This window comes from Mya arenaria, chromosome 14 (assembly GCF_026914265.1).
Source record: "Mya arenaria isolate MELC-2E11 chromosome 14, ASM2691426v1".
Lineage (NCBI taxonomy): Eukaryota > Metazoa > Mollusca > Bivalvia > Myida > Myidae > Mya > Mya arenaria.
In genome coordinates this window covers 43,545,973-43,568,281 of record NC_069135.1, presented here as the reverse complement: position 1 = coordinate 43,568,281, position 22,309 = coordinate 43,545,973, and the positions used below count along the sequence as shown (strand labels likewise).

The following is a 22,309-nucleotide window of genomic DNA, read 5'->3' as shown; positions in this document are numbered from 1 at the left end:
GCAGTGGTACCCCTATGAGGCTAGGTCAAGCTGATGCAATACTGTTATGATGTGGCAGTGGTTCCCATATGAGACTAGGTCAGGCTGATGCAATACTGTTATGATGTGGCAGTGGTACCCATATGAGACTAAGTCAGGCTGATGCAATACTGTTATGATGTGGCAGTGGTACCCATATGAGACTAAGTCAGGCTGATGCAATACCGTTATGATGTACACCTATGAGACTAGGTCAGGCTGATGCAATACTGTTATGATGTGGCAGTGGTACCCATATGAGACTAGGTCAGGTTGATGCAATACTGTTATGATGTGGCAGTGGTACCCCTATGAGACTAGGTCAGGCTGATGCAATACTGTTATGATGTGGCAGTGGTACCCCTATGAGACTAGGTCAGGCTGATGCAATACTGTTATGATGTGGCAGTGGTACCCATATGAGACTAGGTCAGGCTGATGCAATACTGTTATGATGTGGCAGTGGTACCCATATGAGACTAGGTCAGGCTGATGCAATACTGTTATGATGTGGCAGTGGTTCCCATATGAGGCTAGGTCAGGCTGATACAATACTGTTATGATGTGGCAGTGGTTCCCATATGAGACTAGGTCAGGCTGATGCAATACTGTTATGATGTGGCAGTGGTTCCCATATGAGGCTAGGTCAGGCTGATGCAATACTGTTATGATGTGGCAGTGGTTCCCATATGAGACTAGGTCAGGCTGATGCAATACTGTTATGATGTGGCAGTGGTTCCCATATGAGACTAGGTCAGGCTGATGCAATACTGTTATGATGTGGCAGTGGTACCCATATGAGACTAGGTCAGGCTGATGCAATACTGTTATGATGTGGCAGTGGTTTCCATATGAGACTAAGTCAGGCTGATACAATACTGTTATGATGTGGCAGTGGTTCCCATATGAGGCTAGGTCAAGCTGATGCAATACTGTTATGATGTGGCAGTGGTTCCCATATGAGACTAGGTCAAGCTGATGCAATACTGTCATGATGTGGCAGTGGTTCCCATATGAGACTAGGTCAGGCTGATGCAATACTGTTTTGATGTGGCAGTGGTTCCCATATGAGACTAGGTCAGGCTGATGCAATACTGTCATGATGTGGCAGTGGTTCCCATATGAGACTAGGTCAAGCTGATGCAATACTATATTGTCAGCAGTCTAATATAACTTGTTTCCATGGATTTTCGCAAAAAAATGGCTCGTTCCAAGACAAAAAAAGATGTGAAAACATTCAATAGGTGAGAGTGCAGCTTTAAATACTTCTAAGAAGAGTGAAGCATTATTCTTTAAAGGTGCGTGAAACCTTTTTTATGGAGCCATTTGAAGCGAGAAATAATTAAATAAATTAGCATTCTAAATATTGCCACAAGGCAAGGTTTCTATGATGCTACAGATGACAGTCTTAAACAAGGGGGTAATTACAATGTGATGACTATTAAAAAGGAGTTCCATACGGGCACTTGTTAAATTGTAAAATTTTTGAATGTACGTATATGAGGTGGGAGAAAAAGCTATATATTTGCAAAGACAAGGTTTCTATGATGATAAAGACGACAGTCTTCTAACAGGTGGGGGGGGGGGTTAAGAATTTTTACCATGGTAAAAATTTTGGATCTACTTATCTGAGGTGGGAGATAAAGCTGTATATTTGCACTTGTTTGTTTGAACGAGTGCATTATATAGTTTCAGGTTTTGACAAACGTACATAGGTGTAAGTTAAAGCTTTAAGATGCCGACATTAGGTTACTGGAAAATTCGCGGGGTATGTTGCATTCCTTTTTATTGATTTTTGATTTATTATAGCTGTGCTTTTATATTATTGACGGACACATGTATACAATTCTGTGTGTAGCTAAGTTGAAGTGGTAATTTTTTAAAGCTCGTCATGTTTTGAAAACGATGTTAGTACATGTATTTGTTACGTTACTACTCAGGTTCATTTTTTGCTGTACTTAAGAAACATAAACTAAAAATATTAAGCAATGATATTTCTCAAGATAAATCATAGAACACGCTTTAAAGCTGCACTCTCACATATTGAACATTTTGGCAACTTTTTTATTTTTGTCTTGGAACGAGCCAATTTTTGCGAAAATCCATGGAAACCAGTTATATAAGACTACTGACAAAAATTAGATCTCAGATTTTTTTATTTAAGTTCAAAATTTGATGTTTTATGCATTTTTCTTAAACCGTTAGTAACGGTTTAAGCCATAAATCATTAATTTTCGAACGGAAATATAACAATGTACGATCTGAGTATTTTTCAGCAATCTTATATCATTGGTTTGCAGATATTTATTCAAAAATGTGCTCTTTCCAAGACAAAAAATAAAAAAAAAAGTTGTTAAAATGGTATATCTGTGAGAGTGCATCTTTAAGGATAGAAAATAAACATGTACATGCCTACGTTGTGAATTCACTGTGCGTTTACATTACTTTACCACGGTATGTCATTATCTTTGTGTACACACATACTTTCTTTCTAGAAGGTTATTGTGTTTATCCTAGTTTTAGATCATCTCTTAAGACATTCTTTCCTTCTTCTCTGTTTTGTGCATCTGTCTTTCCACACACACACACCTATTTCCAACCTAATCTAACCTTTTATCTATTTTTATATTGAAAGAGGCGTAGCTAGCCCTCTCTTCATGTGGATTCATAATTGTGCTAGGGGGTCCGGGGGCATACCCCCTCTTAAATGTTTGGAAACCATGGTGCAATCTGGTGAATTCTGGGCGTTCTGACCTGCTGTATTTGATACTGGAAAATGTACAGTTTAGTCAAGTATGCATACTGCAACTTTAGCTGTTATTTTAAAGTTTTTTTTGTCAGTTCATGTGGATTGAGCCGCGCATTCCCGTATAGGCAGCTTCGCGCCTAATTGATATTGTATAACTTTATAGATCTACATGTATCTGTTCATTCTTTGGTTACTTAATTTATTGTAAGTACATGTATGTATGACTGTACGTATGTCTGTTTATTTGTCTTATTTTTCGTTTGCCTGTTTGTTAATGCGTATATTGGTTTATATACATGTCTGCTTGGTCCTTTGTAGATTGTTCATTGACTGCATAGGGAGGGACGCACCCGGCGCCCCCCCCCCCCAAAAAAAAAAAATAAAATAATATATATATATATATATATATATATATATATATATATATATATATATATATATAAAGTTTACTTTTTATGTCATAATCGGAGAAAAATATAATAAAATAAGCTCAAATAACACCATTTTGGGCTAAGTTTTGTCTGTTTGTCACTGCCGACAGTTTTAACTATCCGAATTTTCGTTCTGAGGAAGGGCGAATATTAATTGGTAACGCCCCGAAGTTGTGTGTCTGTCTGTTCGTCTGTCTCATTGTTAATGTCTTATTGCTCGTTTGTTTGATTGTACGAGCGCCTGCTTATTCGTCTGTCTGATTGTTCGTCTGACTGATCGTTTGTCTGTCTTACTGTTCGTCTGTCTTTTTGTTCGTGAGTCTGATTGTTCGATTGTCTGTTCGTCTGTCTAATCTTTCGTCAGTCTGTTCGTCTGTATGATTGTTCATCTGTTGATTGGTCGTCTGACTGTGTGTCTGTCTGATTGTTCGTCTGTCTGATTGCTCGTATATTTGATTGTTCGTATGTCTGCCAAAGCTCGTTCATATAATTGTTCGTCTGTCTCTTTGTGTGTTCGTCTGTCCGATTGTTCGTCTGTCTGATTGCTTATATGTCTGACTGTTCGTATGTCTGAGTGTCCGTATGTTTGACTGTTTTTATGTCTGAGTGTTCGTATGTCTGAGTGTCTGTTTGTCTGACTGTTCGTATGTCTGAGTGTCCGTATGTTTGACCGTCCGTATGTCTGAGTGTCCGTATGTCTGACTGTTTGTATGTCCGACTGTTCATATGTCCGACTGTTCGTATGTCTGAGTGTTTGTATGTCTGATTGTTCGTATGTTTGACCGTCCGTATGTCTGAGTGTCCGTATGTCTGACTGTTTGTATGTCCGACAGTTCGTCTGTTTTCGTCAGTGCTAAGGTCGTATGTCCGACTGTTCGTATGTCCGACTGTTCGTATGTCTGAGTGTTCGTATGTTTGAGTGTCCGTATGTCTGAGTGTCCGTATGTCTGACTGTTCGTATGTCTGTTTGTTCGTATGTCTGACTGTTCGTATGTCTGAGTGTTCGTATGTATGACTTTTCGTATGTCCGACTGTTCGTATGTCTGACTGTTCGTATGTCTGAGTGTTCGTATGTATGACTTTTCGTATGTCCGACTGTTCGTATGTCTGACTGTTCGTATGTCTGACTGTTCGTATGTCTGTCTGATTGTTCGTATGTCTGACTTTTCGTATGTCCGACTGTTCGTATATCTGAGTGTTCGTATATATGAGTGTCCATATGTCTGAGTGTCCGTATATTTGACTGTTCGTATGCCTGAGTGTCCGTATGCCTGGGTGTTCGTATGTCTGAGTGTCCGTATTTCGGAGTGTCCGAATGTCTGAGTGTTCCGTATGTTTGACTGCTTGTATGTCTGATTGTCCGTATGTCTGAGTGTTCGAAAGTATGAGTGTCCGTATTTCGGAGTGTTCGTATGTCTGAGTGTTCCGTATGTTTGACTGCTTGTATGTCTGATTGTCCGTATGTCTGAGTGTTCGTATGTCTGAGTGTCCGTATGTCTGAGTGTCCGTTTGTCTGAGTGTCCGTATGTCTGAGTGTCCGTATGTCTGACTGTTCGTATGTCTGACTGTTCGTATGGCTGAGTGTTCGTATGTCTGAGTGTCCGTATTTCGGAGTGTTCGTATGTCTGACTGTTCGTATGTCTGACTGTTCGTATGTCTGAGTGTTCGTATGTCTGAGTGTCCGTATTTCGGAGTGTTCGTATGTCTGAGTGTTCGTATGTCTGACTGTTCGTATGTCTGACTGTTCGTATGTCTGAGTGTTCGTATGTCTGAGTGTCCGTATGTCTGAGTGTCCGTATGTTTGACTGCTTGTATGTCTGATTGTCCGTATGTCTGAGTGTTCGAAAGTCTGAATGTCCATATGTCTGAGTTTTCGTTTGTCTGAGAGTTCGTTTGTCTGAGAGTTCGTATACCTGAGTGTCCGTATGTCTGAGTGTTCGTATGTCTGAGTGTCCGTATGTCTGAGTGTTCGTATGTCTGAGTGTCCGTATGTCTGACTGTTCGTATGCCTGAGTGTCCATATGTCTGAGTGTCCGTATGTCTGAGTGTCCGTATGTCTGACTGTTCGTATGTCTGAGTGTCCGTATGTCTGAGTGTCCGTATGTCTGACTGTTCGTATGTCTGAGTGTCCGTATGTCTGAGTGTTCGTATGTCTGAGTGTCCGTATGTCTGACTGTTCGTATGTCTGAGTGTCCGTATGTCTGAGTGTCTGTATGTCTGAGTGTCCGTATGTCTGATTGTTAAGTGTTTCTTTTTGCCAATATGAATCTTGATTATAAGGTGTGTTTGTTATTTAGTTCACTTTCTGTTTGGATATTAATTCCGTTTATTTTAATGCATTATTCAGCTTATGATTTTTTTTACCTTCGGGGTTTAGGGGTCCGTTCATCATACAAAAATCTTAGAAGCGAGTTTTTTCCTAAAACATATTTTTTTCAATAGTGCATTAATACCGTTGAAAAAAGTATATGTCTTTCACAGAATTGATGCCTAACGAGTCGCATTTGTTTAGCTTGAGAAGTCGTTTCGATGGATTGTATTTTTTACTATTCACTTACAATCTACTACTCTTTTGGTGAGATCTATAGATATAGTTTCGTATATGCATTCTTTTAATGGTGTTCTTTCAACCAATTCCCCAAACTTCAGATTGAATTTAATCTCGTCTCACGGGGCATAAGATGAGCTTTATACATATATATGTATACCCTATACTTTGGGATAGACCCGTTTGTCGAGCAAATATGGCACCCCATCGGATTATAAATTTTCCCTCATATATATCGCTACCATTCTGTTTGTAGCTCGCTATAAACTGTGTAACTTCTTTACTTTCGAAATAAACAACTGTAGTAGTGTATTGTATTGAATTGTATTGTTTATACGGACACCTACAATTGTAATATTTTTGCAGCGTGCTCAACCAATCAGATTACTCCTAACATATGCGGGGGAGGAGTTCGAAGACGTGCAGTATGAACAGGGGGATGGTGAGTATAAATATATAAGACTTACTGCTTCTTTTTCAACCTGCGTTTTCAAGAAGTGCCCACGAAACTTGTTTTCTTAAGTTACAAATTTGACCACTGCTACAACAATAATAATGGGTAGCAATTGTGGCACATATAATATTTTAACAATAGGATCTTGATGAAACGCCCCCATCATGGTTCATATACTAGAAGGGCGTAAAACTGATCTGGGGCCATGGTCGACCATTCTACCAATGCTCATAATGGGCGCACGCTAGGGATAAAGAAATCTCTTTGAAGAACGTTACTATATCAGATGTTCGACAATGCTTAATCTATGTGCGCATAGCATCATCATTCTGGTGTACAGGAACGTCTACCACCTATCATCAGGTTAACGGTGCTGAATATGGATAGTCCGATTGTTCAGTATGCCATCAACCACCTATAATCAGGTTAACCCGATCGTTCAGTATGCCTTATACCACCTATCATCAGGTTAACCCGATTGTTCAGTATGCCTTATACCACCTATAATCAGGTTAGCGGTACTGGATATCGATAGTCCGTTTGTTCAGTATGCCATCAACCACCTATTATCAGGTTAACCCGATTGTTCAGTATGCCTTATACCACCTATCATCAGGTAAACCCGATTGTTCAGTATGCCTTATACCACCTATCATCAGGTTAACCCGATTGTTCAGTATGCCTTATACCACCTATCATCAGGTTAACCCGATTGTTCAGTATGCCTTATACAACCTATCATCAGGTTAACCCGATTGTTCAGTATGCCTTATACCACATACCACCAGGTTAGCGGTACCGGATATCGATAGTCCGATTGTTCAGTATGCCCTCTTCCACCTATCATCAGGCTAGCGGTGCTGGATATGGATTGTCCGATTGTTCAGTATGCCCTCTACCACCTATCATCAGGTTAGCGGTACTGGATATCGATAGTCCGATTGTTCAGTATGCCCTCTTCCACCTATCATCAGATTCACGGTGCTGGCTATGGATAGTCCGATTGTTCAGTATGCCCTCTACCACCTATCATCAGGTTAACGATGCTGGATATGGATAGTCCGATTGTTCAGTATCCCCTATACCACCTATCATCAGGCTAGCGGTGCTCAATATGGATAGTCCGATTGTTCAGTATGCCCTCTACCACCTATCATCAGGTTAACGATGCTGGATATGGATAGTCCGATTGTTCAGTATCCCCTATACCACCTATCATCAGGCTAGCGGTGCTCAATATGGATAGTCCGATTGTTCAGTATGCCCTCTACCCCCTATCATCAGGTTAACGATGCTGGATATGGATAGTCCGATTGTTCAGTATGCCCTCTACCACCTATCATCAGGTTAACGATGCTGGCTGTGGATAGTCCGATTGTTCAGTATGCCCTCTACCACCTATCATCATGTTAACGGTGCTGGATATGGATAGTCCGATTGTTCAGTATGCCTTCTACCACCTATCATCAGGTTAACGGTGCTCAATATGGATAGTCCGATTGTTCAGCATGCCATCTATCACCTATCATCAGGCTAGCGGTGCTGTATATGGATAGTCCGATTGTTCAGTATCTCCTATACCACCTATCATCAGATAGGCGGTGCTGGATATGGATAGTCCGATTGTTCAGTATCCCCTATACCACCTTTCATCAGGTTAGCGGTGCTGGATATGGATAGTCCGATTGTTCAGTATGCCCTATACCACCTATCATCAGGCTAGCGGTGCTCAATATGGATAGTCCGATTGTTCAGTATCCCCTATACCACCTATCATCAGGCTAGCGGTGCTCAATATGGATAGTCCGATTGTTCAGTATGCCCTATACCACCTATCATCAGGCTAGCGGTGCTCAATATGGATAGTCCAATTGTTCAGTATCCCCTATACCACCTATCATCAGAATAGCGGTGCTGGATATGGATAGTCCGATTGTTCAGTATGCCCTCTACCACCTTTCATCAGGTAGACGGTGCTGGATATGGATAGTCCGATTGTTCAGTATGCCCTATACCACCTATCATCAGGCTAGCGGTGCTGGATATGGATAGTCCGATTGTTCAGTATCCCCTCTACCACCTATCATCAGGCTAGCGGTGCTCAATATGGATAGTCCGATTGTTCAGTATCCCCTCTACCACCTATCATCAGGCTAGCGGTGCTGGATATGGATAGTCCGATTGTCCAGTATCCCCTCTACCACCTCTCATCAGGTTTGCGGTGCTGGATATGGATAGTCCGATAGTTCAATATCCCCTCTACCACCTATCATCAGGATAACGGTGCTGGATATGGATAGTCAGATTGTTCAGTATCCCCTCTACAAAAAAATTATCAGGTTAACGATGCTGGATATGGATAGTCCGATTGTTCAGTATGCCCTCTACCACCTATCATCAGGTTAACGGTGCTGGATATGGATAGTCAGATTGTTCAGTATGCCCTCTACCACCTATCATCAGGTTAACGGTGCTGGATATGGATAGTCAGATTGTTCAGTATGCCCTCTACCACCTATCATCAGGTTAACGGTGCTGGATATGGATAGTCAGATTGTTCAGTATCCCCTCTACAAAAAAATTATCAGGTTAACGATGCTGGATATGGATAGTCCGATTGTTCAGTATGCCCTCTACCACCTATCATCAGGTTAACGGTGCTGGATATGGATAATTCGATTGTTCAGTATCCCCTCTACCACCTATCATCAGGTTAACGGTGCTGAATATGGATAGGACGATTGTTCAGTATCCCCTCTACCACCTATCATCAGGTTAACGGTGCTGGATATGGATAGTCCGAATGTTCAGTATCCCCTCTACCACCTATCATCAGGTTAACGGTGCTGGATATGGATAGGACGATTGTTCAGTATACCCTCTACCACCTATCATCAGGTTAACGGTGCTGGATATGGATAGCCCGATTGTTTAGTATGCCCTCTACCACCTTTCATCAGGTGAACCCGATTGTTCAGTATGCCCTCTACCACCTATCATCAGGTTAACGATGCTGGATATGGATAGTCCGATTGTTCAGTATGCCCTCTACCATCTATCATCAGTTAACGGTATGGAAAATGGTAAGTCTGATAACATTAAACCCTCTATACCACATATCAGCAATTGACGGTACTGAATCGAAAGCCCGAGGGTGCACGGCGCCATGCAAACGTAAAATAGAAGGGCTTAAGATGTTGATATTAAATTTTTATGTATTCTTTTAAATTCTTAAATGAAATACCAAAAATACGTAAAATACGTGCATCACAGTCTGTTGCTTGCTACAGTTTATCTTTACAGATATATTATCACAAGCTGTTGCAAGTAAATATATGTATTTGATCCATTCTATACTGACAAAATTGAACAATATAATATATATATATATATATATATTATATCTTTTACAGCTCCCGAATTCAGTCGAGCAGCTTGGACGGACGTCAAACCATCTTTCAATGACATTCTAGACTTTCCTAATGTATGTATGAACGCATAATACACCTGAGTTGCTGGCAGCAAATACCACATATTTGAAAATGTTGTGCAGTGTTTAATTTCAATATCTTAATTGTCTAGTTAACACCTGCACTGACATATCTATCGAATACTGGTATACATGTATGTCAAAACAGCTGGCATTTCGGTCCAGTCATATTTTATCGTCCGAATATTCTTGTCAACGTGGTGCTTAGGGAAGCAATATATTTGACAAACATCTCTTGTGTCACCTGTGGCATACGGGCGAGCGGGCGTCGTCCAATGTGTTGTCAGATCAATAAATTTAGATGCCTTTGTAATAATAACCAAATTTGGTCAAAATGTGTATGCGCAAAGTACCATGGAAATGTTCCCCTTGTTTAATCATCATCAAATTTGGTCAGAATATGTATGGGTATAATATCTCGAACAAATTCAATAATTAGACGTATTGCTCGAGTCATTCAAGAGTTCATTGCCGATTCATTTTAAAATGTACTTATGATTGTTCTTGTACGATCAATTACTTTATAAGCATTTGTCCAATCATCACAAAATAAGGTAAAATGTGTATTGGGATAATTTCTTGGACAAGTTCGTTTACCAGCCATATCGCATGAGTATCTCGGCCAGGTCGGTAACCAGCCTTGTCGTCTCAGTCACTCCAGAGTTATGACCCTTGAATTGGTAAAAACTGAATTTACAGTGACGGCTCTCTACATTTGTCTTAAGGTACAACCAGTTATCACCAAACTAGGTGTCCTAAAATTAGGACGGGCATTTTGTATGCAGTTGGTCCTCTTGTTGTCCTTAAAGTGCTTTTAGAAATCTTTATTGTAAACATGAACTACATACAGTATGTTTTTGATAAATACAGTTGCCGTACTACATCGACGGAGATGTGAAAATCACCCAAAGCAATGCCATTCTGAAGCACGTGGCCAGGAAGCATAAACTAGGTATATAATGTTCCGAAAGGTTGCGAAACACGATGTGTACGTGAACATGTATGTGCAGCTATACGTACAGGCTAAAATTGCAGTTGGGTTTAAATGTCGTTTGCGAATTTTCTCTTTAAAATAGTATCTGTAGACTCACTGGTACCGCCTTAACCACGTTCCTCGTGCTATCGATCTTGTAACTTTAAACTTGTACAATGTTTATGCATCTGTACGTCGTAGAGCACACACATACGTCCTCCTGTATACGTACCTGTATGACGTAGGGCACATACAGACGTCAACATGTACACGTACCTGTATGACGTAGGGCTCACATATACAAACACATGTACACATACTTGTATGACGTAGGGCACACATATACATACACATGTTCAAGTACCCGTATGACGTAGAGCACACACACGTACATACACATGTACACGTTCCTGTGTGACGTAGAGCACACATATACATGCACAGGTACACGTACCCGTATGACGTAGAGCACGCACATACATACGTATGTACACGTACCCGTATGACATAGAGCACACACGTACATACACATGTACACGTTCCCGTATGACGTAGAGCATACACAAACATACACATGTACACGTACCCGTATGACTTAGAGCACACACGTACATACACATGTACACGCACCCGCATGGCGTAGAGCACACACGCACATACACATACATACACATGTACACGTACCCGTATGACGTGGAGCACACACAAACATACACATGTACACATACCCGCATGACGAAGAGCACACACATACAAACACATGTACACATACCCGTATGACGTAGAGAACACATATACATACACATGTTCACGTACCCGTATGACGTAGAGCACACACACGTTAATACACATGTACACGTTCCCGTATGACGTAGGGCACACATATACAAACACATGTGCACATACTTGTATGACGTAGGGCACACATATACATACACATGTTCACGTACCCGTATAACGTAGAGCACACACACGTACATACACATGTACACGTTCCCGTGTGACGTAGAGCACACATATACATGCACAGGTACACGTACCCGTATGACGTAGAGCACACACACACATACATATGTACACGTACCCGTATGACATAGAGCATACACGTACATACACATGTACACGTTCCGTATGACGTAGAGCATACACGAACATACACATGTACACGTACCCGTATGACTAAGAGCACACACGTACATACACATGTACACGTTCCGTATGACTAAGAGCACACACAAACATACACATGTACACGTACCCGTATGACGTAGAGCACACAGGTACATACACATGTACAAGTACGCGTATGACGTGGAGCACACACAAACATACACATGTACACATACCCGCATGACGTAGAGCACACACATACAAACACATGTACACGTACCCGTATGACGTGGAGCACACACAAACATACACATGTACACATACCCGTATGACGTAGAGCACACACATACAAACACATGTACACGTACCCGTATGATCTAGAGCACAAATGTGCACACTTATGTTCACGTACCCGTATGACTTAGAGCACACACATACATACACATGTACACGTACCCGTATGACGTAGAGCACACACGTACATACACATGTACACGCACCCGCATGACGTAGACCACACACGTATATACACATACATACACATGTACACGTACCGTATAACGTAGAGCACACACAAACATACACATGTACACATACCCGCATGACGTAGAGCACACACATACATACACATGTACACATACTCGTGTGACGTAGAGCACACACATACACACACAATCATGTACACGTACCCGTATGACGTAGAGCACAAATGTGCATACTTATGTTCACGTACCCGTATGACGTAGAGCACACACGTACATACACATGTACACGTACCTGTTTAAGTTTCGCAACCGCTCAATTATCAGAAAATGGCGTCCAGCGGCAATCTGGCTCCTTCAGATGGTTTGATGTTTTCGGAGTCTTTATTGAATACACAGTTGCAAAACAATAGTAACACAAATATTTTACCGGACAGTTCTTATATAATATATAATAACACATATATTGTTCCGGGCAGTACTTATATATTATATGATAACACATATATTGTTCCGGGCAGTACTTATATTATATATAATAACACATATATTGTTCCGGACAGTACTTATACAGGGGACTTATAGTTATATATTATATAATAACGCGTATAGACAGTACTTATATATTATATGATAACACATATATTGTTCCGGGCAGTACTTGTATATTATAATATAACACATATATTGTTCCTGACAGTACTTATATATTATATAATAACACAAATATTGTTCCGGACAGTACTTATATATCATATAAGTAAATTAAAATGTAAACAAATGTTTGTAGTCAATTAAAAAGAAGTTTAAAATGTTTTTTCTTACCTCAAGGTACGTATATTCAATCAAATCAGTGAAAATAAAGTATTTTAGATAGTAAATAAGTTATCAAAATATACAATAAGTGAGCTACTTAACTTGAGATATTGAATTAGGTTAGGAAAGGGCTAAATATGTTTTATGAATGACTATATATGGTCCGCATGATACGTTTTATTGGTTTGACCCCTCATTATCCGTTTTCAGACGGCGCAAATGATACGGAGAAAGCGCACGTTGATTGCATGCTTGACCAGGCAATGGACCTGAGGAATGGCGCGGTTCGGCTCTGTTACAATAAAGACTACGTATGGAAAGAATTTGATACCGTCATATTTCATAAACTTATGGTTGATAACGACAGGGAAAACTATTAATAAAAATAGAATATGTTTTAAGTATTTACCATAGAAAATTTATAAGGAAGGGACTATGTGTTTCCATTGTGTGCGATCTTTATGACTAAACACCATTACCGGCGTGTAGACCAACTCCAGACTATTTTCGGAGTACACATAACAATTTACTCTAGTTAAGAGCACCTTGTGGCACCGATAGTCACATAACAGAACCCATATTTCGTTGCAGGAGAGCTTGAAAGAGGACTACTTCAAGAACGTCCAGCCAACGTTGGCGCTATTTGGAAAGAAGCTTGGGAACAACGACTGGTTCGTTGGGAATAAGGTTTGAACAGTAGTGATTCCTGCCATTTATCAATAATCCAATACATATGTAATTATGTATATACATTCAATTGTGAATGAGATTTGATCTTCTATAAATCTGAAATGTATTAAGGGACTCTGTCATGATTTACACGGTCAGATATAAAAAAGTAACCTTGTAACAATAGTATAAACACGTCACCGGAAGTTTAAATAGGAGATATTTGTATTCATACATAAGTGTGGAATAAAACGCTTTCTTTCATGCTTTTCGATGAAATATGGGGGTTTAACAGTGAAATAACAACAGTGAAAATATAAATTTGATATTTTTTCACTGCAAAATAGGGAGTGAAAATATCAACTTTCAGAACTACTTTTACATTTCTTTGTAGTTACCTTCCCTTGATCAAAACAGAACTCTTCACCTTGAACCAGTAAAAGTTGGCAAAAATGTTTAAATTTCAATTCGAATCAGTTCAGTATTCAAGTAAAGAAACATATGGAACATATGTGCACTTATAAAACTTCATTGATAACTGTTCATAAAAGCTTTGCACTAAAATACGAGCGAATAATAAACTTCGCCACTCGTGAAAATATGTTTTTCTATGACACTCGTGAAATAAAATACGATCTTACACTGAAATCAACAAATATCCTCTATTTAATTTGCTGATATATCATTAGTAATGCTTCTGGAAATGTGTACGTTGGTTGCTACTGGATAATGTTGAAAAACGCTACAGAGTGATAATTTGTGCATAAAAACAGTAAATACATCATTTTTAGAAGAACAGGCATGTTTAATGCTTTGAATTAGCTGACTGCTTTATCGACGTTTTTGAAAAAAAAAAATGTTGATAATCGCTTCAATGTGGTATATTGTGCATAAAAACAGTTAATATGTCATTGTTTTAGAATAAAAGGTAAAGAAACATGTTCTGAATAGAAAATAATTTAAGGCCGCTATGTCACTGTATGGATAAAAAACTTTGATTTATCATTGTTTTAAAAAAAACGCATTAACAATTGCTTGGAAATAAAAAAATAATTAGGCCGCTAGGCCGCTAGGCCGCCAACTTCACGCCGCTAGGCCGCTAACTTCACGCCGCTAGGCCGCTACGCCGCTAACTTCACGTCGCTAGGCCGCTACGCCGCTAACTTCGCGTACATTTGTATTAGCCATGTTGATTTAACACCGCTTGATATATAAGTATACAAATCTGTACACTTGTTCATTATGAACAAATAATTAAATGCACATTTGTAATGAACTCTATGAGTCTGGTTATACTGCCACCGTCGGCTAAGATCATTCGGAGCTCCTCGGCCATTTTTATCGAAAACAACCTCGGATGTATGCCGGTACATCAGTTGAAGTAATTCGTAAAATTTTGAATTTTAGCATTAATGAAATGTAGTGTTTTAGAATTGTATTTATTGATCAAAGTTTAAATTGAGTGTCAGTGAAGTATATTATTGCGAACATAATTAAGATTCCCAAGAGTAAAGTCATAAAGTTTAACTGCTAAATAAAATTACTACGCGATCTACTTGCAGCGGACTTAAACGTACCTCTTTTTGAGTATGTAAACCGTCCAAATACATCCGAGGTTGTTTTCGATAAAAATGGCCGAGGAGCTCCGAATGGGCTAAGATATTACTGCGTTTTAAGAAAACAGTAAGGGTGTAGACTTGTAGAAGGGATCAAGCGGAAACATCTGCAGTAAATGTGGACACTGTATACACTACCTATTAACGTATCTCTATGTTTGATATTTACAGACGACTGTAGCAGATTTCCCTATGTACGAGTTACTGGACCACCATCTGAGAATGAAGGCCGACAGCCTTGACGCTTACCCGAAACTTAAGGCTTTCCTCCAAAGGTTTTCTCAGCTGCCAAAAGTTAAAGAATACCTGGCGCTGGATAGTGTGAAAAATTTGCCCATCAACAACAAATTTGCCGCGTTCAAATGATCGACATATTTCTAGGATAAGACATTTACTTGACGTTATGTTAGCGTTTAAAACCCGGATAATTTAAATGCTACCAGCCATAGAATAGATAGTTGGCAAAGCGTTATTAGCTTGGTTGATTTAGGTTTACAGTTCTATTTTTTTTTGTTAGATTTTGTAGTCAACATGCCGTCAGAAATAGGTTTTAAATGTATAAATATACAAACAGATAATATTTTACGGCAAGTATTTTTTTGTATTTTAAAAAAGAAACAAGTTTATTTTATTTATTATGTATCCATATTATACATACGTGCAGAGTTATAAAAATATTATTTGTGTTCATTCAAGTATTACTTATATATATATAAGAATGGTCATTTTCAACGAATCCAATGGTTGTAAGGTTATTGTTTGTTATTAATTGAATGAGAATATTTCTAAAATAAACTGTAAACTGATATGTTTTGACCTTTTTCTTGCACTTGTTAATACCTATTTTCTGAAAATTAAAGTTGTTTCAGCATAATAAAACCTTCTCTCCAAAAAGGCCTAGCTGGCTTGTTGAAGCAAAGAGACTTCTATGACCCTGAACGTATTTGCACATTTCATAAGCATCGATTGTTCTAAATTGGTTCATATTTTCACAAGTGCATTAATGCCGGATAACTTTTTTGCATCGGTAGTATTCACAACAGTGTCCTAGTTTGTTTGAAATCACTAGTTGCAATTAAGGTTAGGGCTCCATGAAACTTTGATAACAATATTTTTACCCATATATAACAACCACGTCAAATGTGACAGTATGAGACTAGGTCAAGCTGATGCAACACTGTAATGATGTGGCAATGGTTTCCATGTGAGACTAGGTCAGGTTGATGCAAAATAGTTATGATGTGGCAGTGGCTTCCTTATGAGACTAGGTCAGGTTGATGCAAAACAGTTATGATGTGGCAGTGGCTTCCTTATGAGACTAGGTCAGGCTGATGCAACACCGTAATGATGTGGCAGTGGTTTCCTTATGAGACTAGGTCAGGCTGATGCAATACCGTTATGATGTGGCAGTGGCTTCCTTATGAGACTAGGTCAGGTTGATGCAATACCGTTATGATGTGGCAGTGGCTTCCTTATGAGACTAGGTCAGGCTGATGCAAAACAGTTATGATGTGGCAGTGGTTTCAATATGAGACTAGGTCAGGCTGATGCAAAACAGTTATGATGTGGCAGTGGCTTCCTATATGAGACTAGGTCAGGCTGATGCAAAACAGTTATGATGTGGCAGTGGCTTCCTTATGAGACTAGGTCAGGCTGATGCAAAACAGCTATGATGTGGCAGTGGTTTCAATATGAGACTAGGTCAGGCTGATGCAAAACAGTTATGATGTGGCAGTGGCTTCCTATATGAGACTAGGTCAGGCTGATGCAATACTGTTATGATGTGGCAGTGGTTTCCTTATGAGACATGGTCAGGCTGATGCAATACTGTTACGATGTGGCAGTGGCTTCCTATATGAGACTAGGTCAGGCTGATGCAATACTGTTATGATGTGGCAGTGGTTTCCTTATGAGACTAGGTCAGGCTGATGCAATACTGTTATGATGTGGCAGTGGCTTCCTATATGAGACTAGGTCAGGCTGATGCAATACTGTTATGATGTGGCAGTGGCTTCCTATATGAGACTAGGTCAGGCTGATGCAAAACAGTTATGATGTGGCAGTGGCTTCCTATATGAGACTAGGTCAGGCTGATGCAATACTGTTATGATGTGGCAGTGGCTTCCTATATGAGACTAGGTCAGGCTGATGCAATACTGTTATGATGTGGCAGTGGCTTCCTATATGAGACTAGGTCAAGCTGATGCAATACTGTTATGATGTGGCAGTGGTACCCATATGAGACTAGGTCAAGCTGATGCAATACTGTTATGATGTGGCAGTGGTACCCATATGAGACTAGGTCAGGCTGATGCAATACCGTTATGATGTGGCAGCGGTTTCAATATGAGACTATGTCAGGCTAATGCAAAACAGTTATGATGTGGCAGTGGCTTCCTTATGAGACTAGGTCAGGCTGATGCAAAACAGTTATAATGTGGCAGTGGCTTCCTTATGAGACTAGGTCAGGCTGATGCAATACTGTTATGATGTGGCAGTGGTTTCCTTATAAGACTAGGTCAGGCTGATGCAATACTGTTATGATGTGGCAGTGGTTTCCTTATGAGACTAGGTCAGGCTGATGCAACACTGTAATGATGTGGCAGTGGTTTCCTTATGAGACTAGGTCAGGCTGATGCAATACTATTATGATGTGGCAGTGGTTTCAATATGAGACATGGTCAGGCTGATGCAAAACTGTTATGATGTGGCAGTGGTTTCAATATGAGACTATGTCAGGCTAATGCAAAACAGTTATGATGTGGCAGTGGCTTCCTTATGAGACTAGGTCAGGCTGATGCAATACTGTTATGATGTGGCAGTGGTTTCCTTATGAGACTAGGTCAGGCTGATGCAACACTGTAATGATGTGGCAGTGGTTTCCTTATGAGACTAGGTCAGGCTGATGCAATACTATTATGATGTGGCAGTGGTTTCAATATGAGACAAGGTCAGGCTGATGCAAAACTGTTATGATGTGGCAGTGGTTTCAATATGAGACTATGTCAGGCTAATGCAAAACAGTTATGATGTGGCAGTGGCTTCCTTATGAGACTAGGTCAGGCTGATGCAATACTGTTATGATGTGGCAGTGGTTTCCTTATGAGACTAGGTCAGGCTGATGCAATACTGTCATGATATGGCAGTGGTTTCCATATGAGACTAGGTCAGGCTGATGCAACACTGTTATGATGTGGGGGTGGTTTCCTTATGAGACTTGGTCAGGCTGATGCAATACTGTTATAATGTGGTAGTGGTTTCAATATGAGACTAGGTCAGGCTAATGCAATACTGTTATGATGTGGCAGTGGTACCCATATGAGACTAGGTCAGGCTGATGCAACACTGTTATGATGTGGCAGTGGTTTCAATATGAGACTAATGCAACACTGTTATGATGTGGCAGTGGTTTCCTTATGAGACTAGGTCAGGCTGACGAATACTCTTAGAATTTGGCAGTGGCTTCAATATAAGATTAGGTCAGGCTGATGCAATACTGTTAGGATGTGGCAGTGGTTTCAATATGAGACTAGGTCAGGCTAATGCAAGACTGTTATGATGTGGCAGTGGTACCCATATGAGACTAGGTCAGGCTGATGCAATACTGTTAGGATGTGGCAGTGGTTTCAATATGAGACTAGGTCAGGCTAATGCAAGACTGTTATGATGTGGCAGTGGTACCCATATGAGACTAGGTCAGGCTGATGCAATACTGTTATGATGTGGCAGTGGTTTCAATATGAGACTAGGTCAGGCTAATGCAAGACTGTTATGATGTGGCAGTGGTACCCATATGAGACTAGGTCAGGCTGATGCAATACTGTTATGATGTGGCAGTGGTTTCAATATGAGACTAGGTCAGGCTGATGCAACACTGTAATGATGTGGCAGTGGTTTTCATATGAGACTAGGTCAGGCTGATGCAACACTGTAATGATGTGGCAGTGGTTTCCTTATGAGACTAGGTCAGGCTGATGCAACATTGTAATGATGTGGCAGTGGTTTCCATATGAGACTAGGTCAGGCTGATGCAACACTGTAATGATGTGGCAGTGGTTTTCATATGAGACTAGGTCAGGCTGATGCAACACTGTAATGATGTGGCAGTGGTTTCAATATGAGACTAGGTCAGGCTGATGCAATACTGTAATGATGTGGCAGTGGTTTCAATATGAGACTAGGTCAGGCTGATGCAATACTGTTATGATGTGGCAGTGGTTTCAATATGAGACTAGGTCAGGCTGATGCAATACTGTTATGATGTGGCAGTGGCTTCCTATATGAGACTAGGTCAGGCTGATGCAATACTGTTATGATGTGGCAGTGGTTTCCATATGAGACAAGGTCAGGCTGATGCAACACTGTAATGATGTGGCAGTGGTACCCATATGAGACTAGGTCAGGCTGATGCAATAATGTTATGATGTGGCGGTGGTACCCATGAGACTAGGTCAAGCTGATACAACACTGTTATGATGTGGCAGTGGTTTCCATATGAGACTAAGTCAGGTTGATGCAATACCGTTATGACCTGGCAGTGGTTTCCATATGAGACTAGGTCAAGCTGATGCAAAACTGTTATGATGTGGCAGAGGTATCCATAAGAGACTAGGTCAGGCTGATGAAATACTGTTATGATGTGGCAGTGGTACCAATATGAGACTAGGTCAAGCGGATGCAATACCGTTATGATGTGGCAGTGGTACCCATAAGAGACTAGGTCAGCTAGGTTGATGCAATACCTTTATGATATGGCAGTGGTACCCATATGTGACACTGTTTTGATGTGGCAGTGGTTTCAATGTGAGACTAGATCAGGCTGATATAACACTGTTACGATGTGGCAGTGGTTTCCACATGAGACTAGGTCAGGTTGATGCAAGACTGTTATGATATGGCTGTGACGCCTATATGAGACTAGGTCAAGCTGATGCAATACTGTTATGATGTGGCAGTGGTACCCCTATGAGACTAGGTCAGGCTGATGCAATACCGTTATGATGTGGCAGTGGTACCCATATGAGACTAGGTCAAGCTGATGCAATACTGTTATGATATGGCAGTGGTACCCATATGAGACTAGGTCAGGCTGATGCAATACCGTTATGATGTGGCAGTGGTTTCCATATGAGACTAGGTCAGGCTGATGCAATACCGTTATGATGTGGCAGTGGTACCCATATGAGACTAGGTCAGGTTGATGCAATACTGTTATGATGTGGCAGTGGTTTCCTTATGAGACTAGGTCAGGTTGATGCAATACCGTTATGATGTGGCAGTGGTACCCATATGAGACTAGGTCAGGTTGATGCAATACTGTTATGATGTGGCAGTGGTTTCCTTATGAGACTAGGTCAGGTTGATGCAATACCGTTATGATGTGGCAGTGGTACCCTTATGAGACTAGGTCAGGCTGATGCAATACTGTTATGATGTGGCAGTGGTTTCCTTATGAGACTAGGTCAGGCTGATGCAATACTGTTATGATGTGGCAGTGGTTTCCATATGAGACTAGGTCAGGCTGATGCAATACCGTTATGATGTGGCAGTGGTTTCCATATGAGACTAGGTCAGGCTGATGCAATACTGTTATGATGTGGCAGTGGTTTCCTTATGAGACTAGGTCAGGTTGATGCAATACCGTTATGATGCATTTGCTCGCAGCTTTGTCAGTTGTAGACGAGTGATCAGCGGTAAATGAACTGTTAACATCAGTAACAAAAAACAACTTGTACATGAAGATCAAAGTAAGTGCGACTAGAATCTGTCGTTGAGGGAGTCTCATCTTTCGCGGTACCCTAAATGAGGTGCTCGAGTCCGAGTTCCTTGAGATCCACCACCACATCAACGTCGAGGAGGTCAGGTTGAGCAGAGCAGAGATTATCACATGTTCCCCCTGGTATATGCAATTAATGTATATCGCGGGTGTATACATAAGACAAAAGAACCCTGTGTATATGCCTCCAATACACAACAGATTTGTCAAACCCTGCGGTGACGAAGGGGCAATAAACAGGTGTACGCACAGCTGGTGACATCAGATATACTATTTACTATTAGATACATTTAGAAGTCCCTAATACGCAAAACTACAATAAATCTGCCAAACTGACCAACATAAACAAAAAGTTATACAAAGTGATAATTTGTTTTCTTTAAATTTCTAGAAAATATGCATTTCCGTAGGATTTCATATTTTCCGCTAAGTAAAAATATGTAAATTTCAAATAACTTTTCCAAATATTATAAAAAAAAAAACGACAACAACAACAAAAATAGGCACATAATGATATGTATGTACTCAAACAAAATTTATAAAAAAAGTGCAATTTAATAAAAATGTGTATTTTGCATTTACTTTCAGTAAGTTTTCATACTTTCCCAAAAATTGCTCTTTCTCTAACTAATTAATAGAAGTGTAACGGTCCGCTGAAGGCGGCTGATTAGTGTAACGGTCCGCTGTAGGTGGAGGATGTGCGTTCATAAAAACGTTCCGTTAAAACGGAAGTACGTTCATACCGGATGTAAACTTGGTTGGTAATATGCAAATTAGCAAAGCCCGGGATCTGTGAGAAAAGAGAAGTTAGTGTATATAAAGACCAGTGGACCCCTTCAGGGTCGAGCATGCTTTTCTCTGAAGGGATATGTTGGTGTTTGTTTCATTACGCCAGAAAGCTCGGTTATGTGGTGTTTCATTGACGTCGCACGTTACAAATGGTGGCAACGCACATCCGCCGCCTACGGCGGACCGTACAAAAGAAAATAAACAAGAAGGTCATGATGGCTATAAATCGCTCACCTGAGTAAAGAGTTTAACCTTTGTAATCAATATAGCTTGATATTTGTTCTCAAAGAATATTGAAAAACATACTGGTCAAACATGTTGCCTGGATAATCACTGACAGGACTTTTGTCACAGTTGCTTGCACACTGACAGGACTTGTCACAGTTTC

At 40.3% G+C, this 22,309-nt stretch overlaps 1 protein-coding gene across 1 annotated transcript; it reads left to right on the top strand.

The window, feature by feature from the left end:
- The first annotated feature begins 1,713 nt into the window (after window positions 1-1,713).
- Window positions 1,714-15,936, top strand: LOC128218267 (glutathione S-transferase Mu 4-like). The gene is made up of 7 exons (XM_052925886.1): window positions 1,714-1,786; window positions 6,113-6,188; window positions 9,614-9,684; window positions 10,561-10,642; window positions 13,282-13,382; window positions 13,663-13,758; window positions 15,528-15,936. The coding sequence occupies exons 1-7, from the start codon at window positions 1,754-1,756 to the stop codon at window positions 15,720-15,722; spliced, it is 654 nt and encodes a 217-aa protein (XP_052781846.1). The 5' UTR covers window positions 1,714-1,753; the 3' UTR covers window positions 15,723-15,936.
- The last annotated feature ends 6,373 nt before the right edge of the window (window positions 15,937-22,309 follow it).

Coding starts and splice junctions, on each gene's coding strand:
- LOC128218267 (XM_052925886.1), top strand. CDS start 1,754: ATGCCGACATTAGGTTACTGGAAAATTCGCGGG. Junction 1,787..6,112: donor GTTACTGGAAAATTCGCGGG/GTATGTTGCATT, acceptor ATATTTTTGCAG/CGTGCTCAACCAATCAGATT. Junction 9,685..10,560: donor ACATTCTAGACTTTCCTAAT/GTATGTATGAAC, acceptor TGATAAATACAG/TTGCCGTACTACATCGACGG.